The sequence below is a fragment of the Heteronotia binoei genome, chromosome 13 (genome assembly GCF_032191835.1).
Source record: "Heteronotia binoei isolate CCM8104 ecotype False Entrance Well chromosome 13, APGP_CSIRO_Hbin_v1, whole genome shotgun sequence".
Classification (NCBI taxonomy): Eukaryota; Metazoa; Chordata; class Lepidosauria; order Squamata; family Gekkonidae; genus Heteronotia; species Heteronotia binoei.
This window is the reverse complement of record NC_083235.1, coordinates 75,395,617-75,415,826: the sequence shown is the minus strand read 5'-3', so window position 1 is coordinate 75,415,826 and position 20,210 is coordinate 75,395,617. Positions and strand designations below refer to the sequence as shown.

The window sequence follows — 20,210 nt, the reverse complement described above, 5'->3', positions numbered from 1 at the left end:
TGAATAGTAGGTGCAGCTGCATACTAATCCCTGAATTAGGAGAGCGGGCAGCCAGCCAGCCACCAGGAGCTTTGCCACACTCCCAGCAGTCCTCATTAACCCCTGGAGAAACCTGCACACCCTTTCTCCACTACTTATGTGATTTTGGGTGGCTGGTGGCTTGCTGGCCTTTTGACTGTGGTGGTGGGGGGAGGCAGCCAAGGAACTCAGAGTGCGAGTGCATCAGCCGCAGAACTCAGAGTCCACTTCATCACCCCCTCTTTGTGCCCTGCGCACAACAGCCCTGTGGGGTCAGGTAGGCCATCAGCCTGAGCAGGCTGAGGGGTGGCACCCCCCTTCCCTGTCCAGCCATGTGGGGGGCAGCATGGCAGCTCATAGCCCACTCCCTCCCAATAACCAAGTCTGCCCACCCTCCCAGGCATTCCCTTGGAAAGGCCACTAACAGAGTGGGAGGGGGCTGCCCAGGGAACACGCAGGAGATGCCAAGCAGGAGAGACAACAGAGGGCACAGCTCAGACTTTATTTTTCCGGAACAGAGTGCAACAGTTTCCCTGGTGCATGCTGGGTAGTCTCGCCATGGGTGGGGCTCCATTCAGAGCGGTGGCCAGAAACAGCTGAGGGAGTGGCGGGGTGGTGGTGGAGCAACACACGCGGAAGCCTCTGTGTTGTTGTTCCACCTGCAAAATGGAGACAGAGATCAAGAGCACCTGCAGGGGTGGAAGCTAAAGGAGCAGGCTGTGTTCCAGCCGGGCGCTCCCTTAAAGGGACAGTCTCTGACGCACCTCCCCGCATCGGGGCAGCTGCCACCCCCGCGTGCCCTGTCAGGGGATGGGAACATGTCAGAGGGCAGACCAAAGGAAGGGAGCAGGCAGCAGCACAGGCAAGCGGGGTCAGCAACTGCCCCCTGCCAGAGCCCATTGCCTGGTTCAAGTGCCAGAGATGCTTGCACACCAAACGGTCAAGAGAGAGGGGAGGGGGAGGACACTGGAGGTGCACAGTGAAACTTACCCAGCCATGGGCGACAGTCCTCGCGAGCAGAGCCTCTGGAACCTGTGGAGACCTGGAAACAAGAGCAGTTAGTCCCAGGGGAGAGACCTCGCTCTCCCCCTCACAAGTCAAAGATACTGTCAAAGCAACCGCACAATGCAAAACCTGTCACCAACGTGCCTGCCTGTCCCTTGCTGTAAGTTCGTATGGTAGGGAGCTCGCCGGCAGAACTTCCCACCATGCGAAGCTGTCCCTAACAACTGAGTTGTGCATGGCCAGAGTGGAAGTATTTCTAGGAGGGGGGACTGCGATTGGATGCTGGGGAGGGGGCTTGTCAGCCCGAGGCTCGAGGGGATTGGTGAGGCAATCACACCGCTCCCTAAGGGGTTTGTGAGCTTCTGCAGTGGCGGAGTTGACCTTTGTTTTTGGTTTCAATGAGTGCCTATTTTGCATGCCAGCATTTTCCGTGGCGCAGGTTTGAGCCTGGCGGCCGGGGGGGGGCATTCCCGCACCAAAAGAGTTCTGGGACCTGACCAGCAGTGGCCACACCCCTGGGTCGGCCCCCTCCTGCACCGACATGCTGGCCTGCACCTTTGCTGCGCCCTGAACTCGGCAGGGCAGCACTCCGCCCTCAGCCAACGATGGCGGCACGCTGCGGTGGCCGGAGAGTGGTGCACGGCAGAGTATCTCTCCCTACCACCGGTGTAGCAGTAAGTCCGCCTCCAGAGCACTTTCAGCCCTCCCCCCGGATTGCGCTGTATATCTTCAAAATATTTTGAATTTTAGTATGTGTTTCTTTGCAATATTTGCTAGGTGTTTTTTTGCAAGACCACATTTGGCAAAAGTACCATCTATGTCTTTGCACTTCCAACACAATCCTTTATAATTTATAATTTTTATCCATTTTCTCAACATTTTATACCAATTTTCTCTAAGTTCTTGGCTTGCTGTGAAGTTTATATCTTTCATTGATAGCTTTCGTCATGGTTGAAATAAAATCTCTTTTACAAAGTTTTGTGACCATTTCACTATACATGTCTTCTTGACTTGTTCTGTTTTTGTATCATATTGTAGTAGGAGTTTATAGATATGACCTAAAATTCAAATTCAAAATTATCCTTTAAATTCAAAATTATCATTTCAAATTGAGTCAAGTTTCTTAGTATATCTCCTTCTTGGTGCTTGTCTTCTTTAAACCTCCACGAAAGCTGAAGACATGTTTTTTATCTCTTTTCCTTCTTCATTAATAACTTGCCAGGACTTGATTTTTCCCATCTTTATAAATCATATTTCAATAAGTTATAAAGCAGGGGTGGCAGGCTTTCGGGTTACGTTGCCTTGAGCTCAGGGGTATCCGCAGATCATCCTCCTGCAGCACCGTTGAATCACCTTTGAATCAGACAGCTGGAGGGGGACCACAAACGTGGCACCCCCATAGGAAGACCCTGGAGGGATTTTCCTTCGGCATGGGACTTTTGCAGGAAGTTAGGGGCACAGCGGCAGCTGCTCCTGTCCTTCTTGCATGTCTCGAGGCTCCACCGCCATGATAGCTGATGCAGCAGAAAAAGGTGATTGCGCGACTGCTTTCTTTCACTCCTTTCAATAAGCTTTTGATGTATCACTTCTCTACCCCAAGCATGGCAATTCTACGTGGCAAGTAAGTGTGCTTCTAATACCACTGGCTAATGGGTTGTTTTACATTACAACAAGTGGGCAGCTCAAAGGAGGGGAAAGAGGTTGACTATAGGCTTACTTTTCCTGTGAAAAGTTAAAGAGCAATCTTCAGTATTGGTAACAATTTGAATTGGACTGAATACAAATACTTAAATCGACGCAGATTATAATTGGATATATGTTAAAGAGACTATTATTTGGCTGCAATATGGTCTGAACATAAACAAGATATATTTTAGAGAGATTTGTCCCTGTCATCCGACTGCAACTGAAATGATAACATTTAAAATCACAGCTGGAGGAGATTCGGAATGACGGGCTAACCGGATCTTTAAGCTACTTTTCAACTTGGATTAAGAGACTGTGTTTGATGACAGAGAAAAATTGCACTGCCAAGCGAAATGTTTTACAAAAAAGATATACTATGGAGTATTACTTCTCTGAAACAGGATCTTGGTTCATTAACGGAGTTGATTAGAAAGCAAATGGGAGCTTTTATGCTGAAAGCTAGCGAAATCTCAAATCTACATGAGCAGAGTGCTAAAGAGATTCTAGTGATGTCTGTGGAATTAGAAGGTGAAAGTGATCCTCTGCGGAATGAACAAAAGAAAACCAAAATGGAATCTTATGGTGCAGTTAAAAAACAAGACCAGAAATCGAGATTGAATGAAGTTCTGCTGAGAGGAACAAATGGCGTAGAATTCTTTCCTCCATTACCGAGAGGGAAGACTGCATTGAGAAGAGAGAAGGTGCATCTCAGCCAATAAATCAAGATGTGGAAATTTTTCAGGAAGAAGGATTTTTGAACTTTCTCTCTCTTTTTGGATAGTTGGGTATGGAACTCTCAATAAGAACTGACATGCGATTTTAAAAGGCAAAGTGTGATGTCTGGGTTATAGTAAGTTGTTTTTTCTGGAGTAATATAGATATAAAAGCTAAAGGAATGAAAAGTTTTTAAATTTTAAGAAGACAGATAATGTAATTAACTTGCAAGTTGGCAGACTTTGTGGGTAGTTGGATATGGAACTCACAGTAAGAAAACATATGATTTTAACAGGCTAGGTGGGATTTCTAAGAAAGTAGACAACATAATTACTTTTCAATTTGGTTTGCATTTAATAGATAAAGATATTTGTCTCTTATGCTCACTGTAATGATGATATTATCAAACTAATAAGCGAGTTTGTATTTTTAATATGGTTGAGTTAAGTAGTAAAAATCAAGATGTAAAAACTTTCCTGGGAAGAAGGGTTTCTGAGTTGTGGTTTCCTCTGTGGGTAATTAAATATGCAATTGTTAATAAGAACTGATATGTGATTTTAAAAGGTGAAGGGAGATTCTAAGGATGGAAAGGTTTTGTTAAAATGTTAGATAAATATACAATTAATTTGGATCAATGGTTAAGAGGGCAGACAACACAATTATTTTTTATCCAGCAGATCTGCTTTTAGTATGTTTGTTTGGAGAAATTGTTCATACTGAGACAGATAAATTATCATATTTTATTCTTAGCCTGTTAAGGATAAGGATATGGGCTCCATATGTTTATTATAGGATGATATTATTAAATTAACAAGTTTGTTGGTGCCTTCATGATATTTCATATGTTTACTCTAACGTTGATATTGCTAAATTAACAGGTTAGTCTGTGCTTCCAATATGGTTCAGTTTAGCCAGCCAGCTTTCTGTTGAGACTGCTCTGATTTTTTATACTTTTAGGTGTTGAAGAATTGTTTAGACATATTTTAAGTAACAGTTTAGTAAAAAAGATATAATGAAAGATAAAGATGGTAAAATATATGGAGAGAATTTATACTTGAAGGTAAAAGGTATTGGGTATTTCATTTGGAGGTAGAACTGCAACTGATATATTTGTATTTTTCTTTGTTTCTGTCTTTCCCATTTTGTATCTACCCTTCCCCCTATATACTGTATCTATGCTCATGCTTCTTTTCTTTGTAGTTAAAATCAATAAAAAATTATAAAAACTAAAACAGGGGTGGCCAAATTGTAATTCAGGAGCCACATGTCGCTCTTTCACACATACTGTGTGGTTCTTGAAGCCCCCCCCTCCCCCATCAGGTGGCATCTCCAAGTGAAGCCAGCAGGTAGCTTGGAGAATGTTTAAAATTAAAGTCGCTCTCTTCCACCTCTCCCTCCACATCTATTTTCCTTCCTTCCTTCCTTGCAGCTCTCAAACATCTGATCTTTATTCTATGTGGCTCTTACATTAAACAAGATTGGCCACCCCCTGTTATAAAGTAATTGTTTTTCCTCTCAGGTTTATCATGATAAGCATCTAATTTTGACATTAAAGGTGATATTGGGGGACTGATTCTTGTATTAAGTCACCACCAATTTTTCAGCAAGCTGTCTCTAATAACATGGGTTATTATACATCGCTATTGGGGATGAGCTGTCCCGGAGGCACACGCTTGACTGTGGGGTGCCTCAGGGAGCGGTTCTGTCTCCAATGTTATTTAACATCTATATGTGTCCCCTCGCCCAGATTGCCCGAAGGTATGGGCTGGGTTGTCATCAGTACGCTGACAACACCCAGCTCTATCTGCTTATGGATGACCGGCCGGTCTGCGCCCCAGAAAATTTGGACCGAGCATTACAGGCCGTGGCTGGGTGGCTCAGGCGGAGCGGGCTGAGGCTAAATCCTGCGAAGACAGAGGTCCTTTGCTTGGGCCGTCGGGGTCCGGGAGGGGAAATCCCCCTGCCAGCTTTTGACGGTGCGCCGCTGATTGCAACGCATAGGGTCAAGAGCTTGGGGGTACTACTGGAGCCTTCCTTAACGATGGAAGCCCAGATAGCAGCCACTGCCAAGTCCGCATTTTTTCATCTTAGGCGGGCAAGGCAGTTGGCTCCCTTCCTGGAGCGTGACGACCTAGCAACAGTGATCTATGCAACGGTCACCTCGAGGTTGGACTACTGCAATGCTCTCTACATGGGGCTGCCCCTGTGTCGAACCCAGAAGTTGCAGTTGGTGCAGAACGCCGCCGCCCGGTTGTTATTGGGGCTCCCAAGATGGGAGCACATTCAGCCGGGACTTCGAGCTCTGCACTGGCTGCCAATACTTTATCGAGTTCGGTACAAGGTGCTTTCATTACCTTTAAAGCCCTATATGGCCTAGGATCTGCCTACCTGAGGGACCGTCTCTCCCCGCATGTTCCCCAGAGAGTACTGAGATCAGGAACTCAAAATCTCCTTGTTGTCCCCAGGCCAAAGGAAGCCCGTTTGAAATCTACGAGGGATAGGGCCTTCTCCGTAATGGCCCCTTCCTGGTGGAACCAGCAGCTGGAAGAGGTAAGGGCCCTGCAGGATCTTGCTCAATTCCGTAGGGCCTGTAAGACAACCCTCTTCCGGCAGGCTTACAACTAACCGGCACTGAAAATTGAAATCGAGTGTAGTTTTATAAGACTGTAGAATGTTTTAATATTTTTATATGTAAATTGTTTGAATTGTTTAATTTTAATTATGCAAATTGTATGAAATGTTAAACTATTATGTCTCATGTTAGATTTTATATGTTGTAAGCCGCCCTGAGCCACCTGGTGGGAAGGGCGGGATATAAATTACCAATAAAAAATAAAAAAAATAAAAAAATAGATTTTTAGATGTTTTCCTGCTTGCTTTAATCCAAAAATGTCTATGTAGTCCATCAGACAAATCTGCTGCTTCTAGTATCATCAGTCTTTCATTCAGATTTTTAATCCAATCAGAAATCCAAACCAGGCAAGCCGCTTGATAGTACAGCTTGATGTTAGGGACTGCTAATCAGCGCTGGTGCTAGGCTGCTGCCCCAGGCAAGCCCCCCCTCACCCTGACTTCCCACCGCCACACATCTTTCCACCCTCCCCACCCAAGAGCAGTGGCAGCAGGCTCCAGTTGGCACACTGGAGTGCACCCATCACCGCACTGTGCCACTGCCTTTACTGGCCACTGGGTGCCCTTACCACTCAAGGCTGGAATGAGAAGGGAAGATGTGGAATGGCAGCAGGAAGGAGCCAAGAATTTCTTTGCTGTCTCACTGCCTCTTGCCTTGCTTCCAGCTTCTTTTATTCGCTGGTGCCTTGCTTCCAGCTGCTTTTATTTCCAGCCTCCCTCACAGGCTGCTAGGGCCGCCTGTGGAGAGGGAGGGGGGCAGGATGGGACCAACCTGGCCTACTCAGACTTGCCAAGCCTGCCATTAATCCTCCTCTTTTTTTATCTTGTAGAACTTTGAATCTGACCCTTGGTTTCTTGCCATTCCATAAGAAAGTGTTTATCTGTTTTTGCCAATCCTTCAGTATCTTGACATGAATCTGAATTGGTAACACCTGGAATAAAAAGTGGGTCTCAGCAGACCTCCCTGGCTGCCCGCAGCACCACCCACCAGCCCAGGGGTGCCACACTCGAGGCCCAGTTCAGCTTCCCCATCCGCCTCCAAGTCTACCAGCTCCCTATCTGCATCACCCCCTGCAGGCCCACATTCTGCAGAGAGTGCCTGCAGCCTTGCCTCCAGATCCTGTCTCCTTTCTGCCCACTGTATTGCATGCCCTGTGACCCTCGAGAAGGTGGAGAATGCATCTAGTGCGGACAAGCAGCTGCCATCCTATAAGGCCCCCAGCTGGGGTTGGACCAAGAAGGTGACACTAGTGAAAATGAGGTCAGACGTCACATCTTGTGCTAAAGTTCAGGAACAGATGACCAACTGTCCAAAGTTTGTTCCTGTTGTCCCAACTTCCCAGTCCATTCCCAGCAATATCCCAAACCGATCCATATATGTGTGCCCTTATTAAAGAGCACAGAATCTGGAGCTCATCAGGAGCTGATGAAGCACTATATGGAAAACCTCTGAAAGGACCCCAGCCAAGTGTTCTGTCCCATCTGCTCAGCTGTGACTTGGGGTAATCCCAGCTGCAAGGGTGCCAGCTTCCTTTATTGTCTTCTCTGGCACAAGTTCTCCTACGATACATTTGTGGATTACAGCACAATTGAGTTGATTTTTCAATTGAATGTAATTTCCTAGAATATATCAAAAATTATTATTTTCCCTTCTTGAAAATCCAATAGCTTCTGGAACAAGTTGTCATAAGACTTTCCTTTGGCATTATTTGGAGCATATAAAGGTACCAATGTGTTGATTTTGCCATCAGGAAGTCTGGTTTGAAAATTAAATTTCTCCCATCCACATCTTTCAAGTCTTCTATAATGTTAATTCTGTAGTTTGTTATAAAGATTGCAATCCCTTTTTTCGTTTCATTTGCAGAGGCAGCACATACTTTCCCCAACTTTTTATTCTTAAGAACATTCTTAAGTCTCTTATAAGCAAATAATACCTGGGGTTTTTTTGCTTTTTTTGTAAGCTGAAAAATTTAGATCATTTAGAGGGAGAATTTAAGTCACTAATGTTTATTGACATGTTAAAATTATCCATTTTCTAAGGTAGTGCTGCTGCTTGATCTAATTTCCCTTTTTCCTCACCTAGTCCTTCTGATGGCTCTTCTGCAAGTTGTTTCACTTGTTCACTTGTAATTATGGCTCTTCTGCCTCTTGGTAGGTGCACCTCCAGTGCAAACAGTATCTTCCAGTGGCATCTCACTTCTTTCTTTTGTAGAATCTACCTTAAAAAGTCAAGGTCTCCTCTTTTCCAAAGGAATGGAGGGGAGATCTTGAAATATTTGTATTTCTATCTTCTGAATCATCAGAGGAGAAGTTCTTTGTTTATTCAGAATGATATCTCTTCTTTTTTTAAATGTGCAGACTTCACCAAAATATCATGTGGAAGCTTATTCCTAATCTGAAATCTGGAATTGATTCTCTATATTTGATCAATGTGCATAAAATCTGTTTGAATGTTATAATGGTCTTGTAGCAGCTGCCAAAGTCTTCTTCAAGGTCCACTTTACAAAACTCCTCTGGAATCAATCAAAATTTAAGATTACAGCCTCTGTTTTGGTCCTCTGAAGCGTCAATCCTTTGGTTGGCTTTTCCCAATAAATGAACTTCTTGATAGTGTTCCACCTTTTTATATTGTCTCTGGGTATGAATAAGCTTTTCAGTGTTTTCTTTAATCTTTTTTTTTTTAGGAGTCCTGTAGTTATTTCTTGTCTCAAAGATAGGAGTTCCTTTTTGATATGGCCAAAAGTATTCTGTTGTCGTTGCTTAACTTGTATGATATGTTATTGAAACCTATTTGTGTCACTTTACAGTGCATTCGATCCTCTAATGTTTCATCTGAGAAAAAATAGTGTCTGTGATGGCATTCAGTTATATGGTCAAATTATCTTGAGGTTTCTCCACCCATTCCAGCATTTTAGAATCTGGTTCTTCTTCCAACTTCTTTTTCACCCTTTCTTTGAGTCGTGTTAATATTTTATATCTATATCTTCTGTAGAGACCTTGCATTAACTTATTAGTTAAGACTATTCATTTGGTTACAATCACTGCAATAAAACAATTGCAATTAAACTTAGACCTTGGGTTCTATTTATAATATAAAACTCAATGTCAAGATTGAGCTCATTACCCAACAACAGAGAACTTATATTTCAAATATTCAAAAGCTGGGGACTAATATTTCAAATAGTAACAGGAAATGTATATATCAAACACTCATAGCTTACATTAAAAGAAAGAATACAGAAATGTTAGAAATTATAAGAATGGCAAGACTGAAATAATAGGGCTAAAAAGATGTGAAAGTTAAGTTTGTTAATAAAAATTAATATTTGTTAATTACTTTATTATTCATAAGTGTTTCATATAAGAGATGAGCCAGATTAGTTGTTAATATTATTAAAGAATTTGCGTTCTTATGATGAATTCTCTTCATCAATCTTCACTGAACTTTTTCAGAAAGCATCACAACTTCACTCGGCAGCCCAAGATTCCAATAAAAACTGGGCAGTAGTTAATTCCATGGTGTTTATTAATCTCATTGCAGGGAATTGTAATTTCCACTGGATAGTTGTAAAAACCACTGCATAAATTGAAAAGCCATTTTTTTTAGGTTGAATATGAGCTCAAAGAAAACTTTCCATAGTGTCCTCCCCCCCCCTACTGTTCCCCAAGCAAAATATAAATGCAGCAAAGATGATATAAAATTGAAAAAAGATAAATTGTTATTCAATTTAAGACCATTAATTAAAATGTTTTGAAAATCACAGTTCATTCCACAGGCTCAGATGTCTCAGAGAGAAATACTGACTTCTTAAAGATAAAGAGATAACCGTAATGAGTGGAATAGTACTAATAAAGTTTAGGTTATGGAAGTCTTCTGATTAGTTTAAAATGTGGTCTGTTAGCTTGAATGAATGATCTGTTATAGTCCCAGTATTGTCGTTGGCCAATGTAGAGTTTTTTAGACAGAATGTCCTTATATATATAAACATAAATTGAACGAATTGTCTGGAAGTCCAGAAGAAAAACAAGATTAAAAATGGAGGGGGGGGGGAGGAAGAAAAAAGCAAAGTAACAACAGACCCTTCTTGTTGACACAAGGCACAAAGTACACAGCTACCTTAAACTCACTCACATATCCTGCTGGAATCCAATTCTGTCAGATCAGCTCCAACACAGATCATTTGTGAAAGGCCTCAGATGCGGAGTGAGCTGATCTTATTTCTCACCAATGATTTCAAATGCCTCTAGGGAGTTAAGGTCTCGGAGCCTAATGAGAAGACTCCTTAACAAAGGGCCATCTTGTCAGAGGTCCCCTGTTGGTCACCCAATGATTGTGCTGTCTGGTTCTATGTGACGGCATAAACCCAAATGCCAACTTTGCTGCCACATATACACAGACAACACAGTCACTGGATCTAACATCAACTATACCAGCTCGGGCTTATTCACATGCTCATCTTCTAACATTGTTTATGCCATTAAATGCCAACAATGCCCTTCTGTTCTCTACATAGGTCAAAGCCTATGCCAAAGGATAAAAGGACACAGATCTAACATCACGAATCACAAGACTGAGAAACCTGTAGGAGAACACTTCACTTTACATTCAATTGGTTACCTCAAAGTGGCAGTTTTACTGCAAAGGAACTTCAGGAGCAGACTAGAAAGGGAAATTGCTGAGTTGCAAGTTATTACAACACTCAGAACAATGGAATTTCCAGGACTTAACAGGGATATTGGTTTCTTATCTCACTACATATGCTAACCTCATTCAGCCTTGACATCTGTATTCTCACCAATTCCCCAGAAGGGCCATACATCCTCTTAACTTTATTTTATTTCTTATTTAGAATCATAATTAGAGTAGTAGACTGTAATGTAACCTAATGAGTAGTAGGATGCAATGTAATTTGGAATGGTAGATCAAAATGTATCTCTCTGGTCTGGGAACAGAGGAGATAACTCTACACAGATAATTGTACCACTACAAAGAAGATGATGCTATAATCACCTCCATGTTTGAGAGGAAATGGATGGAGCATAATGTCAGGGTCTCAGTTAATTGCATTCAGCATACCACAATTAAGGATACACCAATTTCCAATTTCGACATATTTATTTCTTTCATTATGTTCTGTCCCCCCCTGGAATTGAACCCAAACAAATAGTAACCATATAAATTAAGCTTGTTATTCCTGAATTTCTTAAACATTCTGTGCCTATATGTATGGGATGGTAGATTCCATTTCATTTTATCTGAAGAAATATGTGTGCACACAAAACATCATACCTTGTGTAATGTACTGGGTTTGGACACGATTATCAGTCAACATCCTTAATTAGAAGTACATCACAAAGACAATATGGCGGGGCCGGGTCATATACATTCACCCGGAACAACCCCCTTCCTAGTCAGGTCCAATCCTGACCAGTTAAACTTCGCACCACAGATCTTCATAGGCGAATTACCTCTATCCCTTACAGTCAGGTGACCCGCAGTTTGCCACTGGTCACCTCAGCGTGCATAGCCGCGCTGTGTTGTAAATTCGGGGACCAAAATGCAAGACACAACACCTTGTATAAAACTGTGTTGGTCTCAAAGCTGCCCCTGGACTCAAACTTCGTTTTGCTACTTCAGACCAACACAGCTATCCACCTGAATCTATCATTAATACAAAAAGCAGTTTTTCAAGATGTTCTTATATCTAATTTGGCTCATCCTTGTGACCTGACCAGAAGTTTGAATGGCTTTCTATCACTTCCCGCCAGTTCCAATAATACTGACTGTGCTGATTGTCCTGAAAGTACTTCTCATTTATTTGCTTCCTATATGTTTGTTTTTTAGAGGCTGACAAGGCAGCTTATCTAATGGGTCTGAATTCTGCTGATTTGTTGAAAGCCCTGTGCTTTCCCCGAGTGAAGGTGGGAAATGAATATGTGACCAAAGGTCAAACTGTAGACCAGGTAAGTCCATGAAGCAGGCCAGAAATGTTTGCTAGTTTGTATGAGGAACTTGTATTTTAGGAGTGGGACCATGGCTCAGTCCATGACAGCATCTGGTTTGCATGTAGAAGGTACCCAGTTCAATTGCCTGCATCTCTCATTTTAAAAGGTCAGGTTTGAAACATTGCCATCTATACCACAATGGTGAAAGAAACTATGGGACCCCTTCATTCTAGGAAAAATAGCTGAGAATCCTTATATGACCCAGTCAACAAAGCAACAAGACATTATCAAAGATTTCAGGTTTTCATGGCTGGTGACATCATTAGGGTTTGTAGAATCTTTTGGGCTCAAGTGCCGTATTCTAATATTTTCCCCCATAAAAAATGAGAAAATAGCCAAAACACATAAAGCAGACAGATGGAAATCTTCATCATGCCACTGTGGCCACCTAGGAGAAAGCAATTTAAAAGTATGATGAGAGTAAGATTTTATTATGACAATTATAATTCAAGAAGCATTTTAAAGTAGATGCTGAGCTGATATAATTTAGTACAAATTCTGGTGATGTCAGGGGTGTGTGAGATATGCAAATGAGTTGTGTTAATGAGCTCTGGCACCTCTTTGTTTACAAAATGACCCCTGAGTATAAGGCAGCTTCATGTGTTCATGTATTCTCTCACTCAGGTAAGATTTATTTATTTATTTATACATTTTGCAGATTTATAGTCCGTCCTTTCCCATAATGGGCTCAGGGCAGATTACAACATAATAGAACAATTAAAAATCCAACAATAAAACAATTAAAACAGTTAAAACGAGCAGATAAGACTGCATGGATGGTGTAAACATATTTTACAGATTAGGACACAGATGTCATAGGTGTCCGAGACATCAGAAATATCAGCCCGATCTGTAGCAGTCAGGATGGTAGATCAATGCAGATCAGTGCAGGGAGGCCAATTAGATGGTATAATCAATAAAATGAAATGAGGACGCCCATTTGCCTCAGCCTAAAGCCTGGTGGAATAGCTCCATTTTACAGGCCCTTTGGAATGGTAGTAAATCCGATAGGGCCTGAGTCTCCATGGGGAGCTGATTCCACCAGGTCGGGGCCAGGGCTGAAAAGTCCCTGGCTCTGGTCAAGGCAAGCCGGACATCCTTTGGGTCAAGGATAGACATAAGATGTTGATTGGCCAATTGTAATAATCTCCAGAGCTCATATGGGGAGAGACGGTCCCGCAGGTATGTCGGTCCCAAGCCGTACAAGGCTTTAAATGTCAGTAGTAGAACCTTGAAGCGGATCTGGTACTCAATTGGTAGCCAGTGCAAACTGTGCTGCATTGGCCAACTGCTTGTCTTTCTCTTTGTATATTTTCAAGTTTAGAATCAACAGTTTGGAGAAATTGTATCTCAATGGCTCCAGTGTCATCCATTCTATCTGGACTAACATTAGTGGGATGCAGTTTAGACACATTACACTAACATGGAGGCACAGAGTGGATTTCAGGAAAGCAAGATTTAAATAATAAATACATGACTATGGGTTCTTACACACACTAAATAATGCACTTTCAATCCACTTTCAATGCACTTTGCAAATGGGTTTTACTGTGTGAAATGCCAAAATTCACTTGCAAATGGTCACTGAAGTGGATTGAAACTGCATAATTTAACAAGTGTAAAAGCACACAAATATTTACAGATAATTAACATAAACCGTGGATTCAAAGTATCTATCATCTTCCAGGGGGACCTTTCTTTTTAAGTTTCCACTTACTTTTTGAGTGAGATATCTTTGGCAGCCCTGTGATAAGGCAGTTTTTTCTACCACATCTTGGAAGAAGGAACTCAGCGGAAAATACTCTAATGCCTCCTGACCTGGTGTTACTGAGGTCTTATTTAGCACTGTTATTGTTGGATCATCCCTTCTACACTAGGTAGAATCACTAACTTTCATACAATTCCCCCCCCCCCAGTGGTAGTGATACTGAACTAATTGTTTGGACTGTGGTCTGCAGGTACATCATGCTGTCAATGCCCTTTCCAAATCGGTCTATGAAAAGCTGTTTTTCTGGATGGTAGCCCGCATCAATCAACAACTGGACACGAGGTTGCCTAGACAACATTTCATCGGGGTCTTAGATATTGCAGGCTTTGAAATCTTTGAGGTATGTAGATCCATTGCAACTTTAAGGGTTTTCTTTTTGCCCTCTGCACTCAGCCCTGTTAAATATGGTGGCATTTTAATTATGTCTTATCTTATATACTTACTAGGAATAAGGTCTGTTGTGAAGAAAAATAGAATGGGCCCTAGAAAGATGCTCTTGGCGAGTGCCCCCCACCCTTGCTGTCCTCCCACCCAAGTGAAGTCCCCCCCCACACACACCTCCAGGGGAGCTGATCTCTGCCATCTGGAGAGCAGTTGTAATTTTGAATGGTCTCCAGCCCTCACCTGGAGATTGGCAAAAATGGTTCCCCAGGAGGAAATGACTGGTTTGGAAGGTGGAATCTGTGGGGTTGTACCTATCTGAGGTCCCACCCCTCCTCAAACCCACCTTCTCCAGGCTCCACCCCTCAGATCTTTGAATTTCCCAACTGGGAGTTGGCAACTGCTAAAACTCAATGGCTGTCATAGGGGGGCTGCTGCTGAACAGGAGCAAGCAGTTAGGCCTAGTTCAGTCATGCCAGTCAGAATAATAATTATGAGGGGGGGTCATTACAATGGTCACACAGAGGCTGAAGCTTAGCATTCCTTTTGTTTGCAGTACATTGTTGCTACCTTTTCCTGTCATATTCAGCCTTGCGGGGTTTAGCATCAGTGTGAACTTGTGGCATGATCTGAATTTTTTTGGCCTGGCCTGGTCGTGTTATGGTATACCATAGAGTATGCACCTCAAGGTGGCCATTTTCTGTAGGGAAACTGATCTGACTGCAGCTTTCCATCTCTTCCCCACTCCCTGCTGCCTCTACCTAGTACAATAGCTTGGAGCAGCTGTGCATCAACTTCACCAATGAGAAACTGCAACAGTTTTTCAACCACCACATGTTTGTGCTGGAGCAAGAGGAGTACAAGAAGGAAGGAATTGAATGGACTTTCATTGACTTTGGAATGGATCTAGCAGCCTGCATTGAGCTTATTGAGAAGGTAAACATAAGTACTGACTCATAAATAAATACTAATTTCAAAGAATACTGTCAAGCATAGGAGTTTCAAAAGAACCAAGCGATGATTTGGATACAAAGTCTTAGTTTATTGATAATCCATTGTGCTCATGGATGGAACAGGTTAAAAGTGATACAGTATAACACATAGCAGCTGGCTTTAAGGGATACATCAAAGAGATACTAGAGATCGCTAGGAATTCTAACATAGGCATGTGAAAAGCTACAATTATGGGTTCTGCTATCGTTTGCGGTTAGCAACATCCTGGGTCCCAGGTTCAGGCCTGGGAATTGTCCCGGGGAGGCACTATCTTCAAAGCAGGCATTCCTGCATCTGTTACAAGAGGTGTGAACTAGAGAATGGGTTACATAGCTTTGATATGCACCAGCAAAGTAAGAGACTAAACAATACAGCTTTATATTAGGAATAACTTGTATATTTGACAAGCCTCGGCCCAGGGTTTTTCTGGGTGCAGTAGGTAAAACTTCTTTAGTAACATTGGATGCTTCTACCCACTCATCGTGACTTGGGGGGAAAATGTTTCCACCTTATTAGAAAGTAGAGCACTCCCCTTTTTAACCTTGCATCCAGTATCTCCTGCACCTCATGGTGACTCTGCCCCTCCACTTGACTCGGTTGTGGCACTGGCAGACGAGGGTGCCAATTCGTAGCCCCCGGGTTCCGGCACAAAAGGCTGCAATGAAAGACAGGATGGATTTTACTAAACAATTTTGGTAACTCTAATTCCACCGTCACTTTATCACCTTTTTTATTTTAAAAGGCCCCAGATATTTATAAGCCATTTTCTTCAATGTCTGTGGTAAGGGCAAGTTCTTTGTAGACAGAAACACCGTCTCCCCCACCTTGAAGTCCCACACGGGAGTGTGTTTTTTATCATAGTGTTTTTTGTAAGTTTCTTTGGCAGTTTCCAAATTCTCCTGTAATACCTTCCATCCTTCACCCAAGGGCCCCCACCATTGTTCGAATGAGGAGGGGATTTTAGTCTAGCCATCTCCTGGTAGCAGAGGGAAGGACTTCCCCTCATAGCCATTCACTATTTTGAAAGGGGAGGTTTTGGTCGAACTGTGGATGCTGTTGTTATATCCATAATCAGCAAATGGCAGGAGTTCCACCCAATTGGACTGCTGGTGGTTCACATAACACCATAAATACTATTCAAGAAGCGCATTCACCCTATCAGTCTGCCCATCAGTTTGGGGGTGATATGCGGTTGGGCCGGTACTACTGGCGGTGCGGGGAGCAGCAGGGCCGGGATCGGGGGTGGTGGTATCACTGGCTGAGTGGGGAGCTGGGGGGGGGGGCTAGAGGTGGCCTTCCCCCCGGGATCCCCGGTATCCCTCTCGGGTCCCCCAGTCTCAGCAAGCGGTCGATCTGCCTCCGCATCTCTTGGGCCATAAAGGCGGTGTTGGCCTGGATTTCATCCCTCAAGTCTCTCGCCATGGTAGCCATCTCTCCCCTCATCGTTTCGAGGATATCCGGCTCACCTGGTCCCTTGCCTCCGTCTTTGTCCTCGGAGTCGGAGCCCCCTGGCACTCTGCCGCTGTCAACAGGTCAGGGCTCCCTCCGTTCATCATCCTCCCCGGGTGAGTTGCCCTCTCGCTCACCTCCTGGGGCTCCACCGCCCCTTCCTCCACGGGTATGCCTCATCATGATGGCATCTCGTCGGGCTGGGGCTTCCTCCATCAGGGTGGTTGATGTTCGCGGTTCCCACTTCCATGGGGTGATGAAAAGTTGTTGTATATGTAGAGGGGACCCACGCCCCACGACTCTGCTCATGTCCAAGACGTGCCACAGGGGGCTTCGCATCTCTATTCTGTCTCCCAGTCCTCTCTCCAGTGGATTAATAGGTTCGCTGTTATCTGGAATGCCTTCAGCCATTCGGTTCGAAAGTTGCCAGATCAGCTGAACTTTAACATGGATCGCTTTTAAAATGTTAAGCATAAGAGTTTCAAAAGAACCAAGCGATGATTTGGATACAAAGTCTTAATTTATTGATAATCCATTGTGCTCATGGATGGAACAGGTTGAAAGTGATACAGTATAACACATAGCAGCTGACTGTAAGGGATACATCAAAGAGATACTAGAGATCGCTAGGAATTCTAACATAAGCATGTGAAAAGCTACAGTTATGGGTTCTGCTATCTTTTGTGGTTAGCAACATTCTGGGTCCCAGGCTCAGGCCTGGGAATTGTCCCGGGGAGGCACTATCTTCAAAGCGGGCATTCCTGCATCTGTTACAAGAGGTGTGAACTAGAGAATGGGTTACATAGCTTTGATATACACTAGCAAAGTAAGAGACTAAACAATACAGCTTTATATTAGGAATATATGCTTGACATTTACTTGACATTAAAGTATTTGTTTTTCAATTTAGCCAATGGGCATCTTTTCCATCCTGGAAGAGGAGTGTATGTTTCCTAAGGCAACTGACACGTCCTTCAAGAACAAACTGTATGACCAGCATCTTGGAAAATCTGCCAATTTCCAGAAGCCAAAACCTGCCAAAGGCAAGGCTGAAGCTCATTTCTCCTTAGTCCACTACGCAGGAGTTGTGGACTATAATATCACTGGCTGGCTGGAGAAGAACAAGGATCCCTTGAATGAAACAGTTGTGGCACTCTATCAGAAGTCATCAATCAAGATTTTGGCTAATCTTTATGCTACCTTTGCTTCTCTGGATGATGGTAAATTATGCAATCACTTGGTTTGTCTTTAAGTTCTTTTATCATATTTTGGTTTAGGACTCCATGGCCAAGGTTAGCAGTGGAGCTGGCCTACAGAGAGACAGCATTAGTTCTTTTGCCTAAAACAATGAATGACTTGTGTACTTGTGTCCTGTTCCCTAGGTGAATCAGGTGGAACGAAGAAGAAAGGCGCCAAGAAGAAAGGGTCTTCTTTCCAAACGGTGTCTGCCCTCTTCAGGGTAGGTAGTATCTTCTTAGATAATCTTTTTAAGATTAGACAGATGATAATTGTTTTACCAGAAACCATAGCATAGTTGTATATGTGAAAGACCTAGGTCATTAAATGCATTTTGTCTACCCATGAATTGGGTAGACAAAAATTTATATAAATATCAACAACAACAACAATTTTTTTGGTATTTTTGTAGTGTGAGTGAGGGTGTGTCTGCACCTTGAGGTAATGTCAACCTACTGGAGGCCTAGAGGATATTCAGGGAGGTGGCTGAATAAACCTGCCCCTGCCTTCTGACTAGATATTTCAAGGACAGTCTCCCATCCAAGTACTAACCCACAGTTGACCCTGCTCAGCTTCGGAGATCTGACAGGATCAAGCTTGCTTGAGCTATCCAGGTCAGGGCATCGTCAATAACATATTGCTGAGGAATGAATCTGTAAGATGTCTGGAAAAGGGACTCTACCTTGCTCCACGATGGGATGTTTTTCTCCTAACGGAAAAGAGGAATGATGGTAAAGATCTGCCTGAAAAGAAGGGTATTAGCACCCTACTCCTCTTGGAACATAAGTCTGAAAAGGGTGCAGATCCTTTCACTTTTAACATTTTCTTTTGATAAAATAAACTTGAAAATGTCTGTAAACAAATACATACACACACCCCAAGACACTTTTGTTTAGTGGACAGTTTGGAAAACACTATGATTGAGCTACAGAAGAATTTAAAATCTATACACTTAAGAAATTACAGATAATTGAAATTGTGTCCAAATTACAGGAAAACTTAAACAAACTGATGTCCAACTTGCGGACAACCCATCCACATTTTGTGCGCTGCATCATCCCCAATGAAACCAAAACCCCAGGTACTTAGAGAATTTGTCATGTGAATTTTCAGAAAGGCGTCAACAGACTATAAGGAAAGCTTAACTTCTGCTATGTTCTCCCATTTCACAGGTGCCATGGACCACAAGCTTGTCCTGCATCAGCTGAGGTGCAATGGAGTCCTTGAAGGCATTCGGATCTGCAGGAAAGGCTTCCCAAACAGAATCCTGTATGGGGATTTCAAACAAAGGTCTGTCAGCTGAGTTTGTTGTGACTGTGCCAATTTGGGTTGAATTTTGCTAAACCAAGCCCGGCAGCAAATAGTCCTTATTTAGAAATCTGTTCTTTTGCCCAAGAGCTCCACAAAGAATATATAAGGGCAAGAAAGATCTTGCCGCTGTGGTACATCCTCTTGTGACATCTAGATTAGATCACTACAATGCGCACAACATAAGGCTGCCCTAGAAGACTGTCTGGAAATTTCAGTTGGTACAGAATGCTGTGGCCAGAATGCTGACTGGAGTGGATCCAATGTATTGAGTTAAATAACAAAAATCATTTTCCTTGGAAGCACAGAAGCTTTTTCACAGTATCCCTGATTCTCCACATCTCCCAGTTAATGGGGAAATGCTGTTTAAACCAATTACAAAGATTATCTGACTCCAATGGTGACAAGAGAAAGAAATTTTACTTACAAAAATAGAAGCACATCTTAAGAACATAAGAGAAGCCATGTTGGATCAGGCCAACGGCCCATCCAGTCCAACACTCTCTATCACACAGTGGCCAATAATTTTATATATATATATATATATATATATATATATATATATATATATATATATATATATATATATATATATATATATATATATATATATATATACACACACACACACACACACACACACACACACACACACACACACTGTGGCTAATAGCCACTGATGGACCTCTGCTCCATATTTTTATCTAACCCCCTCTTGAAGCTTGCTATGCCTGTAGCCTCCACCACCTCCTGTGGCAGTGAATTCCACATGTTAATCACCCTTTGGGTGAAGAAGTACCTCCTTTTATCTGTTCTAACCCGACTGCTCAGCAATTTCATCGAATGCCCACAAGTCCTTGTATTGTGAGAAAGGGAGAAAAGTACTTCTTTCTCTACCTTCTCCATCCCATGCATAATCTTGTAAACCTCTATCATGTCACCCCGCAGTCAACGTTTCTCCAAGCTAAGAAGCCCCAAGCGTTTTAACCTTTCTTCATAGGAAAAGTGTTCCAAA

At 42.8% G+C, this 20,210-nt stretch overlaps 1 protein-coding gene and 1 pseudogene across 1 annotated transcript in view; both read left to right on the top strand.

The window, feature by feature from the left end:
- LOC132581917 (myosin-3) overlaps positions 1 to 20,210 on the top strand; it is a 75,998-nt gene that overhangs the window by 15,836 nt on the left and 39,952 nt on the right. The window contains exons 13-19 of the mRNA XM_060253385.1: positions 11,900 to 12,018; positions 14,019 to 14,168; positions 14,975 to 15,145; positions 17,562 to 17,871; positions 18,034 to 18,110; positions 18,881 to 18,968; positions 19,060 to 19,177. Coding sequence (XP_060109368.1) covers positions 11,900 to 12,018; positions 14,019 to 14,168; positions 14,975 to 15,145; positions 17,562 to 17,871; positions 18,034 to 18,110; positions 18,881 to 18,968; positions 19,060 to 19,177 — 1,033 coding nt within the window. The remainder of the gene's footprint in view (positions 1 to 11,899; positions 12,019 to 14,018; positions 14,169 to 14,974; positions 15,146 to 17,561; positions 17,872 to 18,033; positions 18,111 to 18,880; positions 18,969 to 19,059; positions 19,178 to 20,210) is intronic.
- LOC132581809 (E3 ubiquitin-protein ligase RNF166-like) lies at positions 577 to 7,678 on the top strand (annotated as a pseudogene).